This window comes from Vicugna pacos, chromosome 28 (genome assembly GCF_048564905.1).
Source record: "Vicugna pacos chromosome 28, VicPac4, whole genome shotgun sequence".
NCBI classification, from domain to species: domain Eukaryota; kingdom Metazoa; phylum Chordata; class Mammalia; order Artiodactyla; family Camelidae; genus Vicugna; species Vicugna pacos.
The window spans coordinates 5616025-5635580 of NC_133014.1; the positions used below are offsets into that span (position 1 = coordinate 5616025).

At 52.3% G+C, this 19556-nt stretch overlaps 1 protein-coding gene across 50 annotated transcripts in view; it reads right to left on the reverse strand.

Moving 5' to 3' along the window:
• The window catches only part of MAP4K4 (mitogen-activated protein kinase kinase kinase kinase 4), a 141599-nt gene that overhangs the window by 20591 nt on the left and 101452 nt on the right, over positions 1-19556 (reverse strand). For 4 of the 50 annotated variants that reach the window (XM_072951261.1, XM_072951249.1, XM_072951262.1 and 1 more), the window contains exons 11-19: positions 18839-18911; positions 17281-17491; positions 10198-10335; positions 7417-7503; positions 6663-6878; positions 5742-5903; positions 3122-3355; positions 2063-2169; positions 603-754 (exon numbers count right to left, since the gene is read on the reverse strand). In XM_072951261.1, the coding sequence (XP_072807362.1) occupies positions 603-754; positions 2063-2169; positions 3122-3355; positions 5742-5903; positions 6663-6878; positions 7417-7503; positions 10198-10335; positions 17281-17491; positions 18839-18911 (1380 nt within the window). The remainder of the gene's footprint in view (positions 1-602; positions 755-2062; positions 2170-3121; positions 3356-5741; positions 5904-6662; positions 6879-7416; positions 7504-10197; positions 10336-17280; positions 17492-18838; positions 18912-19556) is intronic. The other 46 variants (XM_072951278.1, XM_072951265.1, XM_072951296.1 and 43 more) reach the window with 19 other exon arrangements.

Sequence of the window (19556 nt, forward strand, 5' to 3'; positions counted from 1 at the left end):
ACATCTGAGTGTGTGCTACGAGGCAGCCCCGCGCACCCGGCCCTGCCCCCCACCGCCCACTAGTCAGCCCCACTCAGGGCAAGGTCCCCACATGCAAGTCTGAACCCCAGGATTTCTGACGCCTTCCTAAGAATCCTCCAGCGTCACCCTTCACTAATTCGTGCCCACAATGCCTTGTAATGCTACATCAGTGACACAGCAGAAAGAATTTTCACTAATCTATTATTATGATAGGTTAAAATAACCAATGTTGATGACAACACTGGTGGAGTTTATACTGAAAAGAGTGGGTGCAAGTCTCAGCCTGGACATTTAGCTGATCACCTTGGGCAAGCTACCTAATCTCAATGACCTGCAGTTACGTGAATCTACAGAATGGAGACACCATACACACACACACACACTTGCACATAAAGTGCTCTGCATGTCAAGCTCTCTAACCTTAACTCTTTATTATTAAAGTTATGATGACTGTCAGTGTCATCAGAACCTCACTGGGACGCTGTTACACACGGCCCTGACCCCCACGTTGTTCCAGGGTCAACTGTGCTGACCACAGCCCGACACGGTGCACGGGGAAGGCAGAAGGAAAGGCCTCCTACATCTCACTCTGAAGCGCTCCCCGGAGCCGCTCTGGGACCCGGGGTGGGAGCCGGGCTGGGATCCTGAGTTGCTGGACCCCGAGGAGCTGCCGCTGCCGGGCCTGGGCACCAGCTTCTCCACTCTCTCCCACAGCAGCCGGGGCTCGATGCTGCTGTTGGACAAGAGGAGAGAACAGCCGATGCGTTATCCCAAGATGCAGCGCCAAGTCACAAGCACGCACGGTGTGCGCTGGGGGCTTTGAAATGTAGGAAAAAATGACAAAATCCACCTGCAAACAGCACTGATCGTTAAATGCACCGCAAGTTACAGCAACGTTATTCACTCAATCTCAGGTATCTTAACGAACCAGCAATGCTGAAAGATATTCCACCACTAGCTGACCTTCATCAGCTACGAGAAGAAACGCTACTGTTCGGTCTAGAAGTGCCATTATTTCTCTCATAGCTACAAACTCAGTTTATTATAAAAAATCCCACCTATATAATTACACACAAAATCACACCGTTCACGGCACCTATCCATCACTGCTCTCAACAACTGACACTGATGCAGTCCCCTCCCTTGTCCACGAGCTGGGCTGGAGACGCGACAGAGAACACGGGCCACGGTGCGGCCCCGACTCGGACACACCACCACACGGGTTTCATAGGTAAGAATGAAGGCGCAGACGCAGGCACGGGAGTAGCCCGCTGTCCACCCCTGCAGCGTCTGGGCTGTCATCCACCTCACTGTGAATGGTACACGCAGCACCACGGACACAAGGCTGCCTTCGGAGGTTCCGCGCTCATCAAGGCAGGAACACGCCACACGGCCTCGTCCTCCTCTGAGGCACTGGGCCCTGGAACTCACTGAGGTGATGGGAACGTTCCACACTGAGCCGGGCAACAGGGCTGCCACCAGCTGCACGTGCTTACCAAGCACCCGCAATGGGGCTAGTGCAGCTAAGGAAATTCAGTTTATCTTTACTCAATTTCAATTAAGTTAAATTCAAATTTAAGTAGTCTCGTGTGGCTCATAGCCATTGTATACAACAGAACAGCTCTGGCACCTGAAAATACCACCATTATGTGGTTAAGTCACAAGTTTACTGCGGACTGTAAGTCAACCCCTGCCTTCTGCATGGCCTGTGCTTGGTTTCTGTGCCACTCCCAAGGCCCGGGACCGCCCTCTAGAGAACAAGCTCTCTGGGGCTACAGCTCTCCAGGACCTCCCTTCCCCGCTGCTCCTTCGACTCACAGAGACAGGTGGCCTTCCCTTTAGACCGGCCACAACGACCGAGCTGAGCCCCTCGCCTCACTGCAGGTCAGCTCGATGTTATTCACGAGAGTGGACTGCACGGCCTTTTCTCTGACAAGCTACTCCTCTCTCCGCCCCAGAACTCCCAGGTCTGTGAGCATCTCTATGAGAGCAGGGGACACGGACTGCAGGAGACTGTCCCCAAGCGCCCCTCCTCTCTCACCTGGTGGAGTTCCTTTGACCTGCCTGGCTGTTCTGCTGCCCACTGCCCTGCAGCGGCGAGTCCCGACGGGACAGGACAGGGGACCGAGACGTTGTTCTCACAGGGACCTTTGGGTACAAAACACAGTGGTTAAATTACCGAAAACACGAGGGGGAGAAGACAACAGATTTCCTACCAAAACATCTCCCTGAGGCAGTCTTCATCACCCTGGCCTGACAGTCGCCGGCCTACCCCACCCCACCCTTCTCTGCCCTGCGCTGATTCAACAGAGACAGGAAATGCAGTCAAAGGCGTAAAGGAGCCGGGACCACCTTTCTGTGCTTCTGTGACACTTAAGTGGTGCTGGCACTGAAGCTGCGGCAGGGGACATAACAGAGTATTTTGCCGAGATAATGTGAGAATTGGGAAAGTAAGCTCAGAGAAACCAAATAATGGGCTGCAAATGGATCAGCAGGAAACAAAGACTGCAGGAAGCAAGAAAATATTCAGAGGAAGCAAATTCCAAGTGGAGAAAAATTAAATTAAAATGTGCCTTTTTGTCCAATTTCAGCATTAAGTAATTACAAAACCAAAAATAAAAACAAAAACAAAATTAAAAAAAAACCCATCCAAATAAAAACAAAAATCCTCAATTAGAAAAAAAATCATTCTTTGAAACGTATGTTAATTTTTTTCCCTTTTAAGACCTCTTCTGAAAATTCTGACATCGATAATGGGATGAAGTCTACTTTCGTAGCTTCTGTATAAATTTACACGAGACAGCTGCTGAAATGTACTTTGATTCTATTTGCTCTAGCAGCACATTCTTTATAGGGGTGTTCTTAAATTATCTCGTTCCCTTGTGCTGAAATACAGTTAGCAACAACCGTGAAATGCTCATTGGCCCAGCGGGATAAAGCTGCCTCATTACGGAATTTTCTCCCCAGCATAAAAAGTTCCTTTGCAATTTCATTGCCCCTTAATTCTGGTGATGTCACCACACCCTTAACGGAAACAAATACTTAAAAAAAAAATAACAAAAAGGAAAAAGAAGCACACGTCTGTCTTTCTGCTTCTTACCCTTGGAGGCACCTCGTCACTGTCTGATCTAGACCAAGCCTTTTGGGTGGGCTCAGGTACCTCCGACTTAGAGTCAGAACTCTGACTGAGCACCTCACTGCGGGAAGGTGGACATGGGTCCTGAGAGCGAAGATGGTGGTGTGCAAATTTGGGAGGAGAAGGGTCACTGAAGGAATGGGATCGCGAGACAGGGGAAACATTGTTCTTGAGAGACGCCAGGTGGGACCACTGTACCTTACAAGAAAACAAAACACACAACATTCAATGCGTTCTGCAGAAAACGCTTTTCTGGTCAATACCAAATCCAAGCAGGAGCCGGGGCAGAGCACAGGGGCGGCTCAGAATTAGGTCGGCCAAGCAGGGAAACAGTTACGCTCTAAGCGGAGAGGTCTGGGGAGCCCACTATGCGGAAAAGAACAAATGCACGTTTATAAGGAAAACTCTCAATATCCAGACAGATGTTACATATAGGTAGCAGTAAACATAAAGATCAAAAAAAAAAAAAGAGAAAAGAAAAGAAAGAAAAAGCCTCCTACAGCCCCCTGAGGGATCAACCTGCTACGTGCACTTCCATGTCAAAGCGGACTGGATGGACAGAGGAAGGAGACCACAGGACGGACACGGCCAGGCGTGCAGACCTCTCTACCATCCGCACGTTAGAGGGCAGGGCAAGCTTTCAGACCCAGGGACAACAGAGCCACACATTCACTATGCAAAGATAAACTCCCCCTGCATTCCGAAGGACTGTAACAGTGTAACTTAAAAGCCGCCAACTTTCCAAATACAGCAACAATTTTCCTTCTTTCTTCTCCCAAGTCCTAAGACACTCAAACCCTTGATAACTCCATTATGTCTTCATACTAGTTAGGAAAAAAAGAACTTTATGTCTTAAGAAATACACAGCACTCTGATGGATGGGGGAGTCCATCTACTTGACAACTGAAGAAATAAGACAATTACTTGTCAATGGAGTTTCTCTGGTTGCTTTTAAATTGAAAAAGCAATCTCTGGAATAACCCGCAATTTCTTTAAATTATACTTTTTCTTTTAAAATAATTGTTCAGTATCACAATTTACATAATTCTAGCTATACACCTATTATACCACTGCTACAAAAACCTTAAATACCAAATCACGGATGGCTCCACCCTGCCGAACGTGAGATTCGGAACTAGTTCCAGGCCTGCGGTTTCTAGGTGAGAGTCACATAATCCCAGACTTCTAAAATGCTGAAGATTTTCAGGGGGAAGCCATGTAACTGAAAATATTACCTGTAGCTATAATTTAAAAAATGAGTTTTAAAATGAAGTCCTACACGAGAAAAAGTTTTCTCTGAAGTAGGTTTCCGTAAGCATAGGTTTCAGCCAAAAGCAATTTTAGGTAGAAAAGGGACAGGGACACTATTTCCAGGCACTGCGCTAATTAATCATTAGTAATGAAAAGCAGTCTTCATAATTCAGGAACTCCCGTTTTCTAAACTGTTAGTGGCCACAGAGGTAAGATTTTCTCTCTTTGGTGAGTTTAACCTTCATCAGACCTCTTCCACTGGCCCCTCTCCCCTCCCTTCCCACGTCCTGCTTCCCTCTGCGTCCCTGTCTGTTCCCCCTTCATTCCCCGGAGTTGCCCCGCCTGCTTGTGGGCAGCTCTTCTGCGAATCAGGAGCTGCTGGTTCCACGTAAACACCGCCCTCCCACACCCGCCCCGCCAGGCGTAATCCTGGGTCTTCTTTTTCACTGTAAAACTATTCCATACCAAGGATGTTAACCGTAAAGTACATTCAAATCCTCATCTGGGTTTTGTTTTTCAGAACTTCTGTCCCCCAACACATGCAAACATCAGCGACAGGTAAACTCAGGCTCAAGAACTGTTCCCAATATTCTAGACTACACAGCTGCACGGGGCAAAATGCCCTGAGAGTCCACTATTTTCAGCAGGAGTGGGAACCAGTGTTTTAAGGACCCCTAAGACCTCTGACATCGGTCACCTCTGCCATCTGCTCTCTCCTCCCCCCCCCAGACAAGGCAGAACCTGGGACCGACCCAACACCTTCGCCCTGACCCCCTTCAGGGAAATCCACCCCGACCCACTGGATCGTAACCTTTTTTTTGATATTGAATCTTTTGAGAATCTGATAAAAGGCCCTTTTCCCAGGAAAATACATACATTTGGACAAATCAAAATTTTCTACATGGAATTTCAGAGCCGCCCACTCGTGGAACTGGCCAGCAGCCAAGGATCTCAGTTAAAAAAAGGTCCAGGGTCTCCCCCTACGTACTTATGGCACTAACTTTCTTAAAAAGTCTCAACCGAAAAGGCTGCGTTCGAATAAGGAGGCACTGGTTTACGAACGTCTGAGTTAGAGAAGGCGAAACGTTAAGACTAAGGGAAGAAATCACTGACTGCACATATTCTTAATAAGCACAACAACCATCTTGAGAAAGAGAACCCCATTCTCCCCTTTCAGCTGAGGCCACGCCCTCTTCGGCCTTCAGCTCACTCCTGCTAATTGCTCCTCTTTCCAAATGTGCTAACAAACCAAACTGAGTATTTCAGGCAGGCTGGCGGCTCCGTGCACTGTCCCGTGAGCCTCCTCAACCCACAGCCAACTGGCCGTCGCTACCTGTGGCTCGGCTGGTCTCTGCAGGGCAGGGTGCACACACTCGGAGTTGCCATTGGAAAAAGACTCTGATCTGGAAGGCACTGGTGGCTCCAATACTCTGCCTGTCTGCTTAGACTGGGCTTCAGGGGAGCTGTGGTTAGTTTTCCTAAATCTATCTTCCACCTGCATCAGAGAATTAGAAGACATAACAACTCAGGGTTAGTAGGGGAAAAGCAGAGACACCAAAGAAAGCCTGAAAGCACAGGGACCCTAAAGAGAAATCTTCTGTTTTCTTCAATTACAAGAATAACACTGGGCTAGGATTTGATTCAGAATAAAAAATACTTATGGAGATAAAAATTAGGAGGCAGCCTTGACAACCTCCCCATGGCAAGAGTTCTAGGATTGCACGTGACGATACACCAGAGAACAAAAATTAACCTGCCACAGCCAACCAGACAGCTTCCTCAAAGAGTATCGTCAGGAACTAAAACGCCTTTCATTCCACCACAAACAAAGGCATTCCGGACCCAGCAGAACCCCGGTTCCAAGAATCTGCTGTTCCACCTCCAGGCCGGGGTTCTGCGCACTGCGGGCACCAACCAGCACCTGTTCCTGGCGGCCCCCAAGGCCCTGCTTTGCCGCACCCGCTCCCAGAGGCTCAGGCGGCCCGAGCGCCCCACTCGGGAACAAGCCCTGACGGCCGGGAGCCGGTGAACCGGGCAGGGGCCGCCCCATCTCGTGGGGGCTCTGCAGACAGAGGCACCCCGGCCACCACCCCCTCATTCCAATGAAGACAGACTCCGCCACACACTCCTCTCTCCCCGCCTGGCTCAGCGCTCACCCCCTGGTCCTCTAGGCAGAAACACTAACCAGAGAGGAGCAAGGAGCTTGGCCCCCGCACCGCCCCCCACCCCCGGCTCGGCTGTCGCCCGGCTGTACCTCCCGGGCCCGCTCGGCCGGCTCGTGGTGGGCCTTGGGCTCGGCGGCATGGAAGCTGGGCTTGGTCCTCTCTTGCGGCGGCGGCGGCTGCGGGGGCTGCGGGTGCGGCCTCCGGTGGTCGTGCTGTAGAGACAGGAGATAGGCTTGTTCTTGCTGCAGCTGCCGCTGGAGCCGCTCGGCCTGCCGGTGCTCCTCCATCTCCCGCCAGCGGCACTCCTTGGGGGGGAGAGGACACACTTAGTGCGTGGCTCCGGCGGCGCGCCCAGCCCGCCCGCAGGGTGGCTTCCTGGAAGACAGGCGCCTCCGCTCCTCTCCTCGGACAGAGCCACGCGGCTGGGCCTACCTGGCACTTCGCCTGCGGGGAACCCTGCCCGCGGGCGCTAACCACAGAACCCCTGCACGGGGTGAGAGACCGCAATTACACGCCGCCTTCGGTGGCTTCGAAGGGTACTTCGAGGGTTCTAGGTAAAAGCCCTACGGCAAGGTGCTTTGGACCTTCTGCTCTCAGTGTTCTAGCTTGTTCACCGAGTGCCAGGTTCTGCTCAAAACCCTGTCTGTCGACCCAACGAGAACAGTTCACCAAGTCACAGGAAACAGACAGATGAACAGAGGCCACCTCGAGATGTGCCCAAAGCGGTGAGACCACGGGGACGTCTCCCCGTGAGCCCGCTGCCCACGGTGCTCTGGTGGTCGGCATGGCCACACCCTGCTCGGGGACCCCCCGCTGCAGCCCGGGACGCGCGCGGGGCGTTACCAGTAGCACGGCCTGCTCCTGGAGCAGCTGCTGCTGAAGGAGTTCCAGGTGCCGCTGCTCCTCTTCCAGCTGCCGCCGGATATACTCCTGTCACACAGAAATCACCCGGCCGGCAAGTCACCCGCAGGGAAGCACCAGGGCCGCCCCAACGGAGCGCCCCAAACCACCGGCCCCGGTGTCTCGGCCCCTCACCGATCCCTTTGGCGGTCAGTAGCTATAAATCCTGCAGCTGAGGGCTTTCCCAAGAACTTCAACTCGGCCTCCGAGATCTAAAGCATGTAATACGTGATGGTATGGACCACCGAGACACCACACGGGGGTGCAAGGCGCCGCACTCCTCCCCGCGAGGACGGCCGGCCCCATGGCGAACGGAGCTGAGTCAGAAGCCAGGCGCTCTCATCCCTCAGTGTCTGCTTGACGGTCACTTGTAAGCAGCGTGAAATGCCAAGTTTTTAAAAACCCAAACCCAAATCCTGCTTAATACTGAACAAAACAAACATGATCTGTGTTTTCTCTGACAACAGAGAAGGTACCTACAGTGACTACACACTGGGAATGCAGACAGACTCCTCCCAAGTGAATGGGCCCAGACTCAGTGTGTGTGTGTGTGTGTGTGGGTGGGTTCGTTCATGAGAGGAGAGAGAAGAAGGCTGGGGTGATGTGTATAAATCTCTGTAACAATGCAAACAGATAAACACATTCAACACACATTATGTAAAGAGGAAAGATCCATCCTCCAAGTCTGACGGACTGGGGCATCAGGAGACACCGACCCACGACAGCAGACTAGTCTCCAACAAGCCCTCGACCCCCATGTTCTCAGTCTCCTCATCTGAGAGGTGAGAATCAAGAACATTCTCTCCAACTCTCCAGACTGTGAGGCTCAAGTGTGAAATACATACGAAAAGTGTGAACACTTTACAAACAAAAGACGTTTCCTTCCTTTTCAACAAGGGGAAACGCACTGCTCTGGAAAGGGAGCAGATTGAAGGGTCTGTTGGGGAAATTTCATTTTGAAGTTCAGATGGTTTCTTCACAGTGTCCACGGCTGATCACCCACTTGGACCACGGTGGACACCTTAAGATAAAGTAGCCAGACATTTGGGCCAGGCAGGAGTTCTAGTGACCACTTGTTCTGGCTGAGAATGCTGGAGAGCAGACATCACGACATACATGTCCATAGAAACTCTTACTTACAAAGAAAATTTAGCCCAAAAAAGCCAGTGACAGAGCATGTGCTTAGCATGCACGGGGTCCTGGGTTCAACCCCCAGGCCCTCCACTAAAGAAATAACTAAGTAAATAAATAAACCTAATTACCCCCCTACCCAAAAAATGAAGAGGAAGAGCTATTTAAAAAAAAAAAGCCAGTCTGCATAAACTGTTACCTGCAAGGCCACTGGCAGGGGCACCGTGATCCCAAGCCAGACTCCAGGCCCACCATGTAGGCCTAACTCGCCGACACAGTGGCCGCGGCAGAGAGGACCCTGACTCCCACCTCGCCCCTCCCCCGCACCAGGCAGGATGCTTCTCTGCCTTCACATCACAGGGACACCTGGACAGCTCACCCCAGCCCAGATCACAGGGTCTGGGCACAGAGACCACAGTGTCACAAGTGCACAGAGACCCAGCCGAGCAGAAAACGCACGTCCCCACAGCACTGATGCGGGGAGCACCTGGGAATAAAGCGGACTTCTGACGCTATTTTTGTAAAAAGGTGAGAAAACTGGCTGTACACGAAAGCCAACGATTCCATTAGAGCACTGAAGATTAGAACTACATTCACACTCTCTTCTCCCAGACAAATTTCAAGAATTGTCCCTTGGTGACTTAGTTTTTTAAAGTTTGTATGTTTTCTCCTCTTTGTAGTCCCTAAGTATAAGTCACAGTATGAGAGCTAAGCAAAACACACCACAGGCAACTGGCCAGTAATGTCAGTAAAGTAACAGAAAGAGAATCACTTAAATTCCAACAAACAGTGGTAGGCAGACCCAACGCTCGGAAAACCCGAGGCAAATGATCAGTATTAAGGACAGTGGCTGCGTAACCAAATGTGGACGTTAACACCATCGCTTGTAAGCGCTGTAAGTATGAATGTCAGGTGTTACTTAAATTGGTCCCTATTCATATTTTTTTTCCTTTATTCAAAGCTCATAAGAAAGAGTAATCGATTCAAAGACATGAAAGGCAGAGAGCCTGTGACTGGATTCACGAGACGACACAGACGACAAAAAGCACAATTTCTGTTTGCACAGGTGGGTCAGGAAGCACAGCCCTGAAGACCTGACATTGATAACATGCCGTCAGGTGTCACTGAGACCTCATCTTTTGTGGGCCAATGTTATCAGCTGTTGTAACGTTACATATGTACATAATGAATTGTACGCAAACACTTATTACAATATTCAGTTAGTCACTGGATACTTCAAACATTTCTCATAGGAAATGTCTCACAGTTGGTTTTAAATTTCACTTTTAAAAACGGTTAATTATCATCCAGATATTTGAGGTTCAAAGCATTTACGCCAGACCCAAGAAGACACATTCAGAAATCATCATGCTAGTGGAAGACCATGCAGCCGGTTTCCGGAGATTTGAGTGCAGTGAGCTACGGGGCTGTGTGTAAAGACAAGAGTCAACGTGCGGGCCTGCTTCCAACTGCACCCCTGCGTTTTCAAATCTCTGAGTCCTGAACACATGTGTGCGTGCGTGTGCGTTTTCTGGCCCAGACCCCCCAAGTCTGCAAGGACAGACCCCACAGGGTCCCGCCTGGAGCACTGACCTGCTCTCTCTCCACCCTCCGCTTCTCCTCCTCGGCCCGTCTCCGCTCCGCATCCTCCAGACGCCTCTTCTCCTCCTGCTCTCGCCGCCGCTGCTCTCGGTCCTGCTGCCGCCGGGCCTCCCGCTCTCTCCTTTGTTGCTACGTGAGCAAAAGTACCCGGTCAGCAGGCCTCCCACCGCGCTCTCAGGATGCTGCGCTGACAAGGCCGCGTCTGTGGACCCCCCTCCACGGGCCAGTTCTCCCCACGCTGCCCTCGGCCTAAGTACTGGTCAGAGCCCGGCTCTGTTTTGGGGGCAGTTATTCCCCGTGGAACGTAGAGACAGGGGATTTCTTACCCTTGAGCATCACTAACAGTCACCCCGGACCCTTAGGCCAGAAGAAAAAGCAATGACTAGAGGAGAACAGAAGCAGCGCAGGAAGGAGAGGAGCATCTAAAAGGGGGAGAAAGGAAGCACCCACCAGGGAGGGAGGCGCTGCCGTCAACGTGGACAAGGGGCCCGCCATCCTCACCATGGACACAAAGCCACCACCGAGCACGCGCTCCCTGCGGGTCTCGCAGGCCAGGCCAAGCACCTACGTTTCCTTCCCCTAATGTGATTCTCACAGCCACCCCAGGACGCAGGCACGTCACTCCCGTGCCACAAAGGAGGGAATGGGCTCAGAAGAGTGGTGCACCCAGTGTCGCCCAGCTACTAAGCCCCAGGTCACGGGCCTCTGCCTCCACGCTGACCCGGCACCACCTGCACCCCGTCCCCAGGTGAGCCCCGGGCTCGCTCTCACAGCCTCTCCTCTCCCACGGCGCAGAGTGGCGGGTCTCACCCGGCCTCGGACGCCCGCCAGCCAGCAAAGCACGTCCACCACGCGGGGCATAAAATCAGCCGACTCCCCCCGCGACTGAAAAGCGCTGGCCTCAGACCCCCGGTACGGGTTCCCCCTCACCCCACGTTGCTCCTGAGCCCCTGAGCCGGGACAGTTTTTCACATATGGGGAGGAACTGAGCTCTTGGTTCTATTTCACTGACGTTCACTTAAATTTCAACCGTCCTGCGTGGCCAGCACAGCTCTGGAGAAGCCACAGCACCGGACTTCTCAAGACCCAGGAAGCAGTCAGCACCACGGGCCTTTGTGACAGACGTCGGCCAGTAAACCAGCAGTCTGGGGGAAGGCTACAGGGACATCCGACACCAGCGCTGACAAGGGGACTGCAATGGAGGTGGGTCTCCCCGCCCTCAGCCAGCCTATCCTCTGAGGGCAGACACTTTACAGTGATTTCCTGAGAGACGTAAACAAACGTCTTCCACGTGGAACAGCGGGTTGGAACCCGGCCCTTCGGGTGAGAATTCCAGCACCACTGTTCTCAGTGACGTCTGGAGTCAGCTTCTGGCCCCACCTCCTCTCTTACTCCACAAAATTCTCATTTTGCTCCCCGCCATCGTCTGTTCTTAGAATTCAATGCACAGAACTCCCCCATGTTCCATGGGTGGGGTTGGGTTGTAAAAAAAACTGAGTTCCCATCCTGGTGATTAGAAACTACAACCTGAATGGCTAAGACACCTCTAGTAAATTCTACCTCCTCCCACTGCCCTGGCCCAGCGCTGCTGGTCACCTGCCAGCTTAACGCCTTTAGCTTTTCCTATTTTTAAGACTTAGACTTCCGCGCCCACCCCGTCCTGCCCTGACGCCGCACGGCCTGCGCTCGGGGCCTGTGTGCTGCCCCGCACCCCTCAGACAGACGGCCTCTGCCCTCTAAACACCAGCTCCCAGAAAGTCAGACCCACAAAACCACCCCGCCCCAGGTTACCACGAACAATATGACCCAGAACTTGAGAGTCACATCCAGGCAGTTCTCTGGGGCCTTTCCTCTTCCAGGCAGACAAAGCTAAGATCTCTTATTTTACACCTTCTGTTTCTTCAATACAGGAGCAAAAAGAACACACTGGTTTTCACCAGCACATCACTTACAATAAACACACAGCTGCTAAGAACACAACCCCATCAGTACAGCATTTAAGTACTAGGTGTATCTATCAGATACACGTGCTCAATTTTTTTTACTGATGGGATGCATGATTAAAACTCTTTTCAGGCCACCGTGTGGTGCTAACCAAGGCCACGTGACCACAGACCTCCCCCAACCACCACAACGGCCTTAGAGACAAGCCCCGCTGCCCTACATATCACGCAGGCCACCGAAAGTCCTTTCAGTTTTAGGAATGATGCTGGAGTGAAGGTGTTGCTTAGCCTCGTGGCATCACACAACGAAAGGAAATCCATGGTTGCACATGAGTTTTCCTCTCTCGTAATTTACAAAATCTTGAAAAATTCTTTAGTTAAAAGCAAAGCCAGTGCCTTGGCCGTTACCAGCAAGGACTCTCCCGGAGAGAGCCAGACAAGGGGAGAGTCTCCAGCTAGAGTCCTGGATGCTGCCATCTGGAAGCCCGGCTGGGTGGCCGCACACCCTGGCAGTCCAGATGCGGGCAAGTATCCCAATCGGCCATTTCCAGAGAAGAAATGGGGAAGTTGCAAAGGAAAAGCAGAGCAGAGGGAACCAGCCCCAGAGCTGGCGTCCATGTGCTGGCCCCACCGATGAACCATGGCCACCCCGGCCACTGCGGGCAGGTCTGCCCCCCTCGTCCCTCTCCTGCTTCCCACGCCGGGCTGTCATCACCCGGAGTCTTGGCGAGCAACAGAATTCCGTGTGCATCCTCTGGTCTCGTGGGCCTGGACCCTGAGTGAAAGCCTGCATTCTCCTGCGAGGCAGTCAGCTCCAACGTGGTGGGACGTGCAGAATCCATTTCTGGGGGTTATTTCCAACTGCATGGAGGGCAGGGCTCCCAGCCCAGTGGGAAATCCTGACTCCATCTAGGTAAATGCTACTAAGAAATTTAAATTTTAAATGCTTTTATGAGTAGCTTTTTCAATTTAATTTGTTTTAAATGTTTTAATCAAAGTGCTAGATACTTTAAGAAGTCAAAAAGGATACAAGGTTTCTGTCAAACTTCACTCCCAGCTCTTCCTTCCAAGGCAAAACCACTTTCAATGCTTTCAGCTTTTCCCACAGTATTTACATCCCTATTTTTAAATAATGTACTTACAGAGCTATTTAGATTTCTTTCCACTTTAGACACCATCTATTGACTTCTCCCAAAGAGCAGTCATTGCACCTCACCACCCTACGCCCCCAGTCTAGCCACGTGATAATGTCTGGTTAAACGAAAACCACAATGAAGGCTGAGTCACATACGAGTTAAAACCAAATGTTACTAATTGCCTTACTTTTGTGTGTGTGGCTGGTCTTCTATGGGCCTGTCACTCCATCATCTGTCAAGTTCCTTACACCCCCATCCGTGCAGAGTCCCTCAAGTCCTTCTCTTGTCTTCACACTTGCTCAGGAGACTCCTGGAGGATGTGCTCCAGCAAATAAGGGCGAAGGGCAGGGGCACTGGGAAACCAGGATCCCACTTCACACGAAACAAAATTTTTCTCTTGCTTTACTTTGTTTTTAATTTCTTCCATGTCCACCCACCTCACTAAAACTGTGGGCCCTTTGGCATCTGCAGGCATGCATGTGACCGTGGGTCCTCTCGGTGGGGGAGGTGCTGACGGGTGACACCCACATGTAACCCAACACTGCACAAGTGGGCCCCATGGCCCAGCGACATGTGCCACTCCAGGGCTGAAAACCTGGGCAGCCCATCAAGATGAGAGATGATTTTTTTAAAAATACATACAAAAAAATCCTGACGGTGGGTAGTCCTGAAGATCCCATCAGCAGGTCAACAACAAAAAGGGAGAAGCAAGTAGCAGGGAAGGTGACTCAGTGCCACAAGGGAAGTCCTTGGCCGGGTCCACCCGCCAGTGTAAAAGTCTACAGAGCAGAGTTGTCTTTACGACGGGTAAGACGGGGACAGACAGGGAACTGGAGTTTTCCCTTTTTTCTTTTGAAGAAGAGAACCTCAATGCAAAGTCAGACGTCGTCTCCTATGTGTAACTAAAAGGTCATTCACACAGTGATTTTTAATGCACTGTTGTTGTAACGGCACCGGACGTTTGCTAAAAACAAATCTTCCTTAAGAAATGTTCTTTTTTTTTTAAATAAAGTAGCAAGCCAAACCATAGACAAATGTCTCTTGCTTGCTTTAACCAATAACCTGACAGTCTCCGTGAGGCCAAAACGAAGTACAGATTGGGAGACAGGAATCTTAGATATGCAGCAGGTTCAAATCCATGTCCGAAGTACAGCAGCCACCGTAGTGATCTTAACTTAGAAACGGATGGGTCTTCCCTCTAGGACGTCTTGTGTCATGTTTCTATCAAACTTAGACAAAGAATGAGAAGGCGCTGACCACATCACTGGATGTCACGAGGCGTGGGAGGGGCAGTTAGTAGGTGCCAAGGCAAGATTCAATGGAAAAAGAGCACAAAACCATTCAGCTAAAACGACAATCTGATTGAACAATCTTCATTCTTGCTTCAAAAAGAACGGAGTAAGAATAGACTGGGAGAAAAAGCTGGCCGGGGTGAGGATATCCTAGCTAGAGGAGAAGCACTGTGTGAGCCGAAGGACAACTTCTGGCGGAGGGAAGGCACTGCCCCATGAGGTCCTGAGTCTGGGTTAGAGCAGGCTGAGAAAGCACTGGGCGTGTCCGGCAGGGGAGCACCGGGAGCCCCGCCGCACACCTGAGGAGCGTGGGAGGGAAGATGAAACCGCTGGGGTGAACCCGGCTGTGAGGCCCCTGCTATCCCCCCTTTCCTCCCAGGACCGTCCATGGGCGACACGGGAAGCGGAAAACAGAAGCGCCATCCTCAGCAAAACCGGGAGATAGACCCAACAGTTTCTGCAAGGACTTCCCCCAGTTCACAGGCATCCAGGAAGAGGAAGCAGAGGGAACAAAGGAGAGAGATCCCAGCAGCTGCCAGTTCCAAGGAGCACCAAGGAAGAGGGGAGGGCATCCGTGCGCAGGCGACCTGTCCCAGGCGAAGGGCCCGCGAGGCACAGGGCACTCACCCTCACCGGCAGAGGCTCTGAACCAGGAGTGGGGCGCAGAGACGGTCCTGACTGTGCGGCACTTTCCGAGGAAGGAGCGCCTGCCCGGCTTCCCGCAGCCTCGGCTCAGGGACCTGTCCTCGCCCACCACTGACAGAAAGTTGTCACAGCCCTTCGGGTGGAAGCGCCACTTACCCCGTGAGCGCAGCTGACCACTCTTATCTTTGTGAATAACAAAAGGAATCCCTATTCCCCAAAACTTTAGTGCCAGTAAAGGGTGACAAATCATTCATGGCTCAGATATTCCCAAATTACCTCCTGGGACCTAGGATGCAGGCAATGTTTAATAACCAGGCCCAGTAAAAGGCACTGGGTCACCAAGAATCCAGGCCTGTGGGCTCTGTTCATGCAACACCATTTCAGGACCTGGCTCCATCCTCACTGATTAGGAGGTAAAAAGGTGACTGTGAGTCTGAACTTTTATTGAGAAGCTGGAATTAAAGGGCTGACTGAAAAGAGTCAAGTGCCAAGATCTCACTTAGTTGATGATCCTGATTCTCGCCTGTCCTGAGCTGACAGGACAAATGGCTTTAACCTCAGTTCCTTTCCTTGAGCCATCACTGGCCTAACTCTGGAATCCTCACCGCCTCCCCCCGCTGCCTGCCTGTGTCCAGAGCCTGGATGATGGACACATGCCCCACGGTCACTTGGCCTGCGAACAGCTTCCAGGACCTACATTACAAAGCTCCAGCTGACCCGGCCCTTCGAGTTGTAAGTCACCAAACTAACTGCATCAGGAGACTAAGGAAAGTACAGCCCAGGGTTAGACAGGATGGTGGGAAATACCACATAAAGCAGCAACCAGGGGAAAAAGAAGGTGAAAAAAACAAACTAACGGGGGGAAAAGGCAACTAGAAACAGCCGAAGCCTCAAAACTCAAGCAGCCTCATGTACTAAGTCCAAGTGGTCCACGGACAGACTGACAAACCCTGGAACCATTCGGGGATTCTGCTGTGTTTGAAGATCACTGAAAACAGCCCTTAAAATATTACAGAAGAGTTTGTAAATAAACTGCAAAGAGGGTTATACACACAGCAGCGCTGCCCTTCCTCGGGGCAGGCTGTGCCCTACGCTCTCCGCCAGCAGCACCGCCGGGCACTTCCAGTCTCCTTGCTGGACGGACAGACACAGTTTCCTAAACTAGGGGCAAGGGGTGAAGCTGTCAGAATTCAGAGTGTAAACACACAAAAACAAAGACTCTCCCCACAAAAGGTGCCCTTAAGTAGCCTGGGGAAAAGCACTGTACCAGTAACACACCTGCCTTTGCTGTTGTTCGGGGTATTTTTCTGGCATTAAAGACAAAGGCGAAACAGTAAGATGCATGAATTAAATAGAAACAAACTATTACGAGTGAGAAACCTGGAGCTGTGAAACACACAGTAAAAGGCAGTCAAGAAAAGAAAATCAAAAGAAAACTTTTGAGCCCCAAGTGAACTACAGGGAAATAATGTCGCTGTGAATTAAAAACGAAAAAGCTGTGGGTAACCACGCTACCAACGTCTTTAGTGTTACAAACTGTGCTGCCCCCACACAGATAACTAATCCCACATTAATAACCAGACCACAGAGCAGCATCTGTATTACACCCAACGTCATTCTTTTCTTCAACCCTTCCTCTTGCATGTACCTAAAGTTATCTGAAGAAAAATGGTTTTCCTGTGAAAAAGTCTGAAGTTCCAGAAAAATACGGACACACACACTTGGGCGCAGAGGCCGAGACCGGAAGGGAAGGAGGCCAGGCCTGGGCCGGTCACTTCCGACCCCTGCGGGCAGGGCCTCCGCCGGGCGGGGGGCCGCAGCCTCCAGGCCCCCACCAGCGATGGGAGCCACTGAGGGGCTGGTCCGGGGCATTTTCACAAGCAAGGAAGATGCTCCCAAGGCCTCCTGGACTGTGAAGCCCTGTCGGTGCTGGGGCGCAGGCGTCCCTCAGGGAGTGACCTGGACAACTGAGCCTCGGGAGCCCACAGAAGTCGGCCTTTGGGTGTCCGGCCCCCCGTGCGGAGAGAGAGCAAGGACCCACCCAGACGCCCCCGCTACCTCCTCCAGCCGCCGCCTCTGCTCCTTCTGCTGCTCGATGCGCTTCTGCCTCTCGGCCAGCAGCTGCCGCTTGTACTCCTCCTGCTCCCGGAGCTGCTGCTCCTGCAGGAGCTGCTGCCTCCGCAGGGCCTCCGAGCGCTCCTTGTTCTCCTGCTGCAGCCGCAGGAAGTCCCGACGGAGCGTGGACTCGCCGGGCACGTTGACGATGGAGCTGCAGGGGGATGGGGCTGTCAGGGGTGCGGGGCCGGTGCCCCCTTTCCTACTGTCACCCTCCTGACGAGCTCCCCCTATAAATCCACGGGAATGACCGTCTCGACAATTCAACAGCATCACATCTTGTCTTATCTGTTTCATAAATACCTCAACCCTGTCCCGGATGTTTGACAAGACATCGCTACTGAGGATTCTCACATCAGCTCACACTGTGGACGGGGAAGAGCTGAGGTCGCCTCCTTCTGCACGTCATCGGTCCCTCTCCGACCACCTGACCTCCCATCAGTAAAAGCAGCAGCGAGTTCCAGGTCGGCCGGCACCAGTATCGGAGGAACCTGCCCCTCATCGTCTTCGTCTGGTCCCCCACATCCTGTCACGTTTTCCCTCCCACTCTCCTTTCCAGGGTCAGCGGCTGAGCCCAACTGGGTCCCAGGTATGAGTTGCCATACAGATAAATTAATCAGCATCGCCCTGAGCAGAAAGCTGCTTCTCCGCTCCCCAAACACCCAGAACGCAGCAAATAAGTCTCCCCAAGTTGCCTCTTCCATTACATCACACTCCTAACCCCAAACAACAACACCACTCATGAAGTCAGCTCAAACTACGCTAAAACCTTTAGCCCCAGGTGGGCTCAAATCCTGTACGTAAGAAGAGAATAGTTTTTTTTCGATAAACTCTCTTCACTCTTGATACACTTTCTCCAAACTCCCTGCACAGGGTCCCCCTCATTCTTCCCCTGTCCAGTGGGTCCGTTGCGTGCAAGACCGTCATTAAGTGTTAGATCCTCTCTTCCCTGATTAATGAGTCACTGTGAGGTTCGTGCTATCCAACTGGGCCTTGGGGAGCCAGCGATGACCAGAACATGGACTATAAAATAAGTCAGGACAGAATGCACCCCAACAGAGGACATGAGATGCTAGAGCTGCACTGAAGGGGGAGCCAGACAAGCCCAGAGACAAATGTGTCTGGGGAAGGACTGAGGCGGTGCCAGCCGAGGCCCTGCTGGCCTGGGAGCAGGACAGCTGTGCGTGCAGGACTGTTCACGTGCCACCAGACACTTCCTGGGGCAATGCCAGGGGCAAGCCCCCTTCCCCGGGGCTAGACACAGCCTGAGTGTTTCCAAATGCCTGGGGGAGAGGAGGCAGTGCAGTCTCGGTACAGAGCCACTGGGGCAGAGGCTCAAGAAAGAAAGTGTTTACAGGGATCTTTCAAAGAGTAGAAGAACGGGAGATACTAAGATACTAAGACACTTTCAAAGCCATTTATGGCTCCTTCATTCTCCACGGGCATCACCATGCGACAGTCTCTCTGGGAAGCAGGGTGCGGGTGGTGGCAGCGGCCTTACCTGGGCTCCCCCTCCTGCTCCGGCACCTCCTCCTCCTCCTCCTCACTCCCGCTGTACTCGTACTCAGTCTCATCTGTGAACAAGACGACAAGACAACTGGGGCACAAACCAACTCCTGCACAGACAGGAGCATCCCCGAGGGCACAGCCGCTGACAATAAACCAGATACCCTTCTAGAAAATACAACGCGTGCAGAGGACTTGGGGGGAGGAGAGCGTGCCACCAGGTTCCCGCCGTGGCGGCGGGCACGCCCTGGGCCAGCCTCACTCCCCCCAGGAGAGCGGACTCCGCTGTGCTCCGGACGGGCCCTGGCGGGGCAAAGGCGAGGGGCCGCAGGGCCCCGGACACACGAGGACAGCGGCCCAGCGGCGCAGCCAACAGTCCACTCTGGCGCCCGCACTCAAGAGAGAGATGTAACGGCCCGTGCTAAGGCAATGACAGAATGTATTCGGTTATTTTCAGCTCTCAGGGCTCGCCTTAGAGGACAGCAGAGACAAAAGTCTCTGGGCTGAGACAGGGTGAAGCCCTGGGTAGGTACTCAGGGCAGGAAAACCTAGCTCCACATTTCCACAAATCATAAAGAAGGAACCGGGGAAAACCCGATTAAACAGCACAGCTAAAGCAGGAGCCAAAAGCCGCTCTTAGACCAGAACCAAGCAAAGCTTCAGCGTGAACACCGTACTTGCGCTTCAACAGGTTTTACGACGTCTCCCCAGGA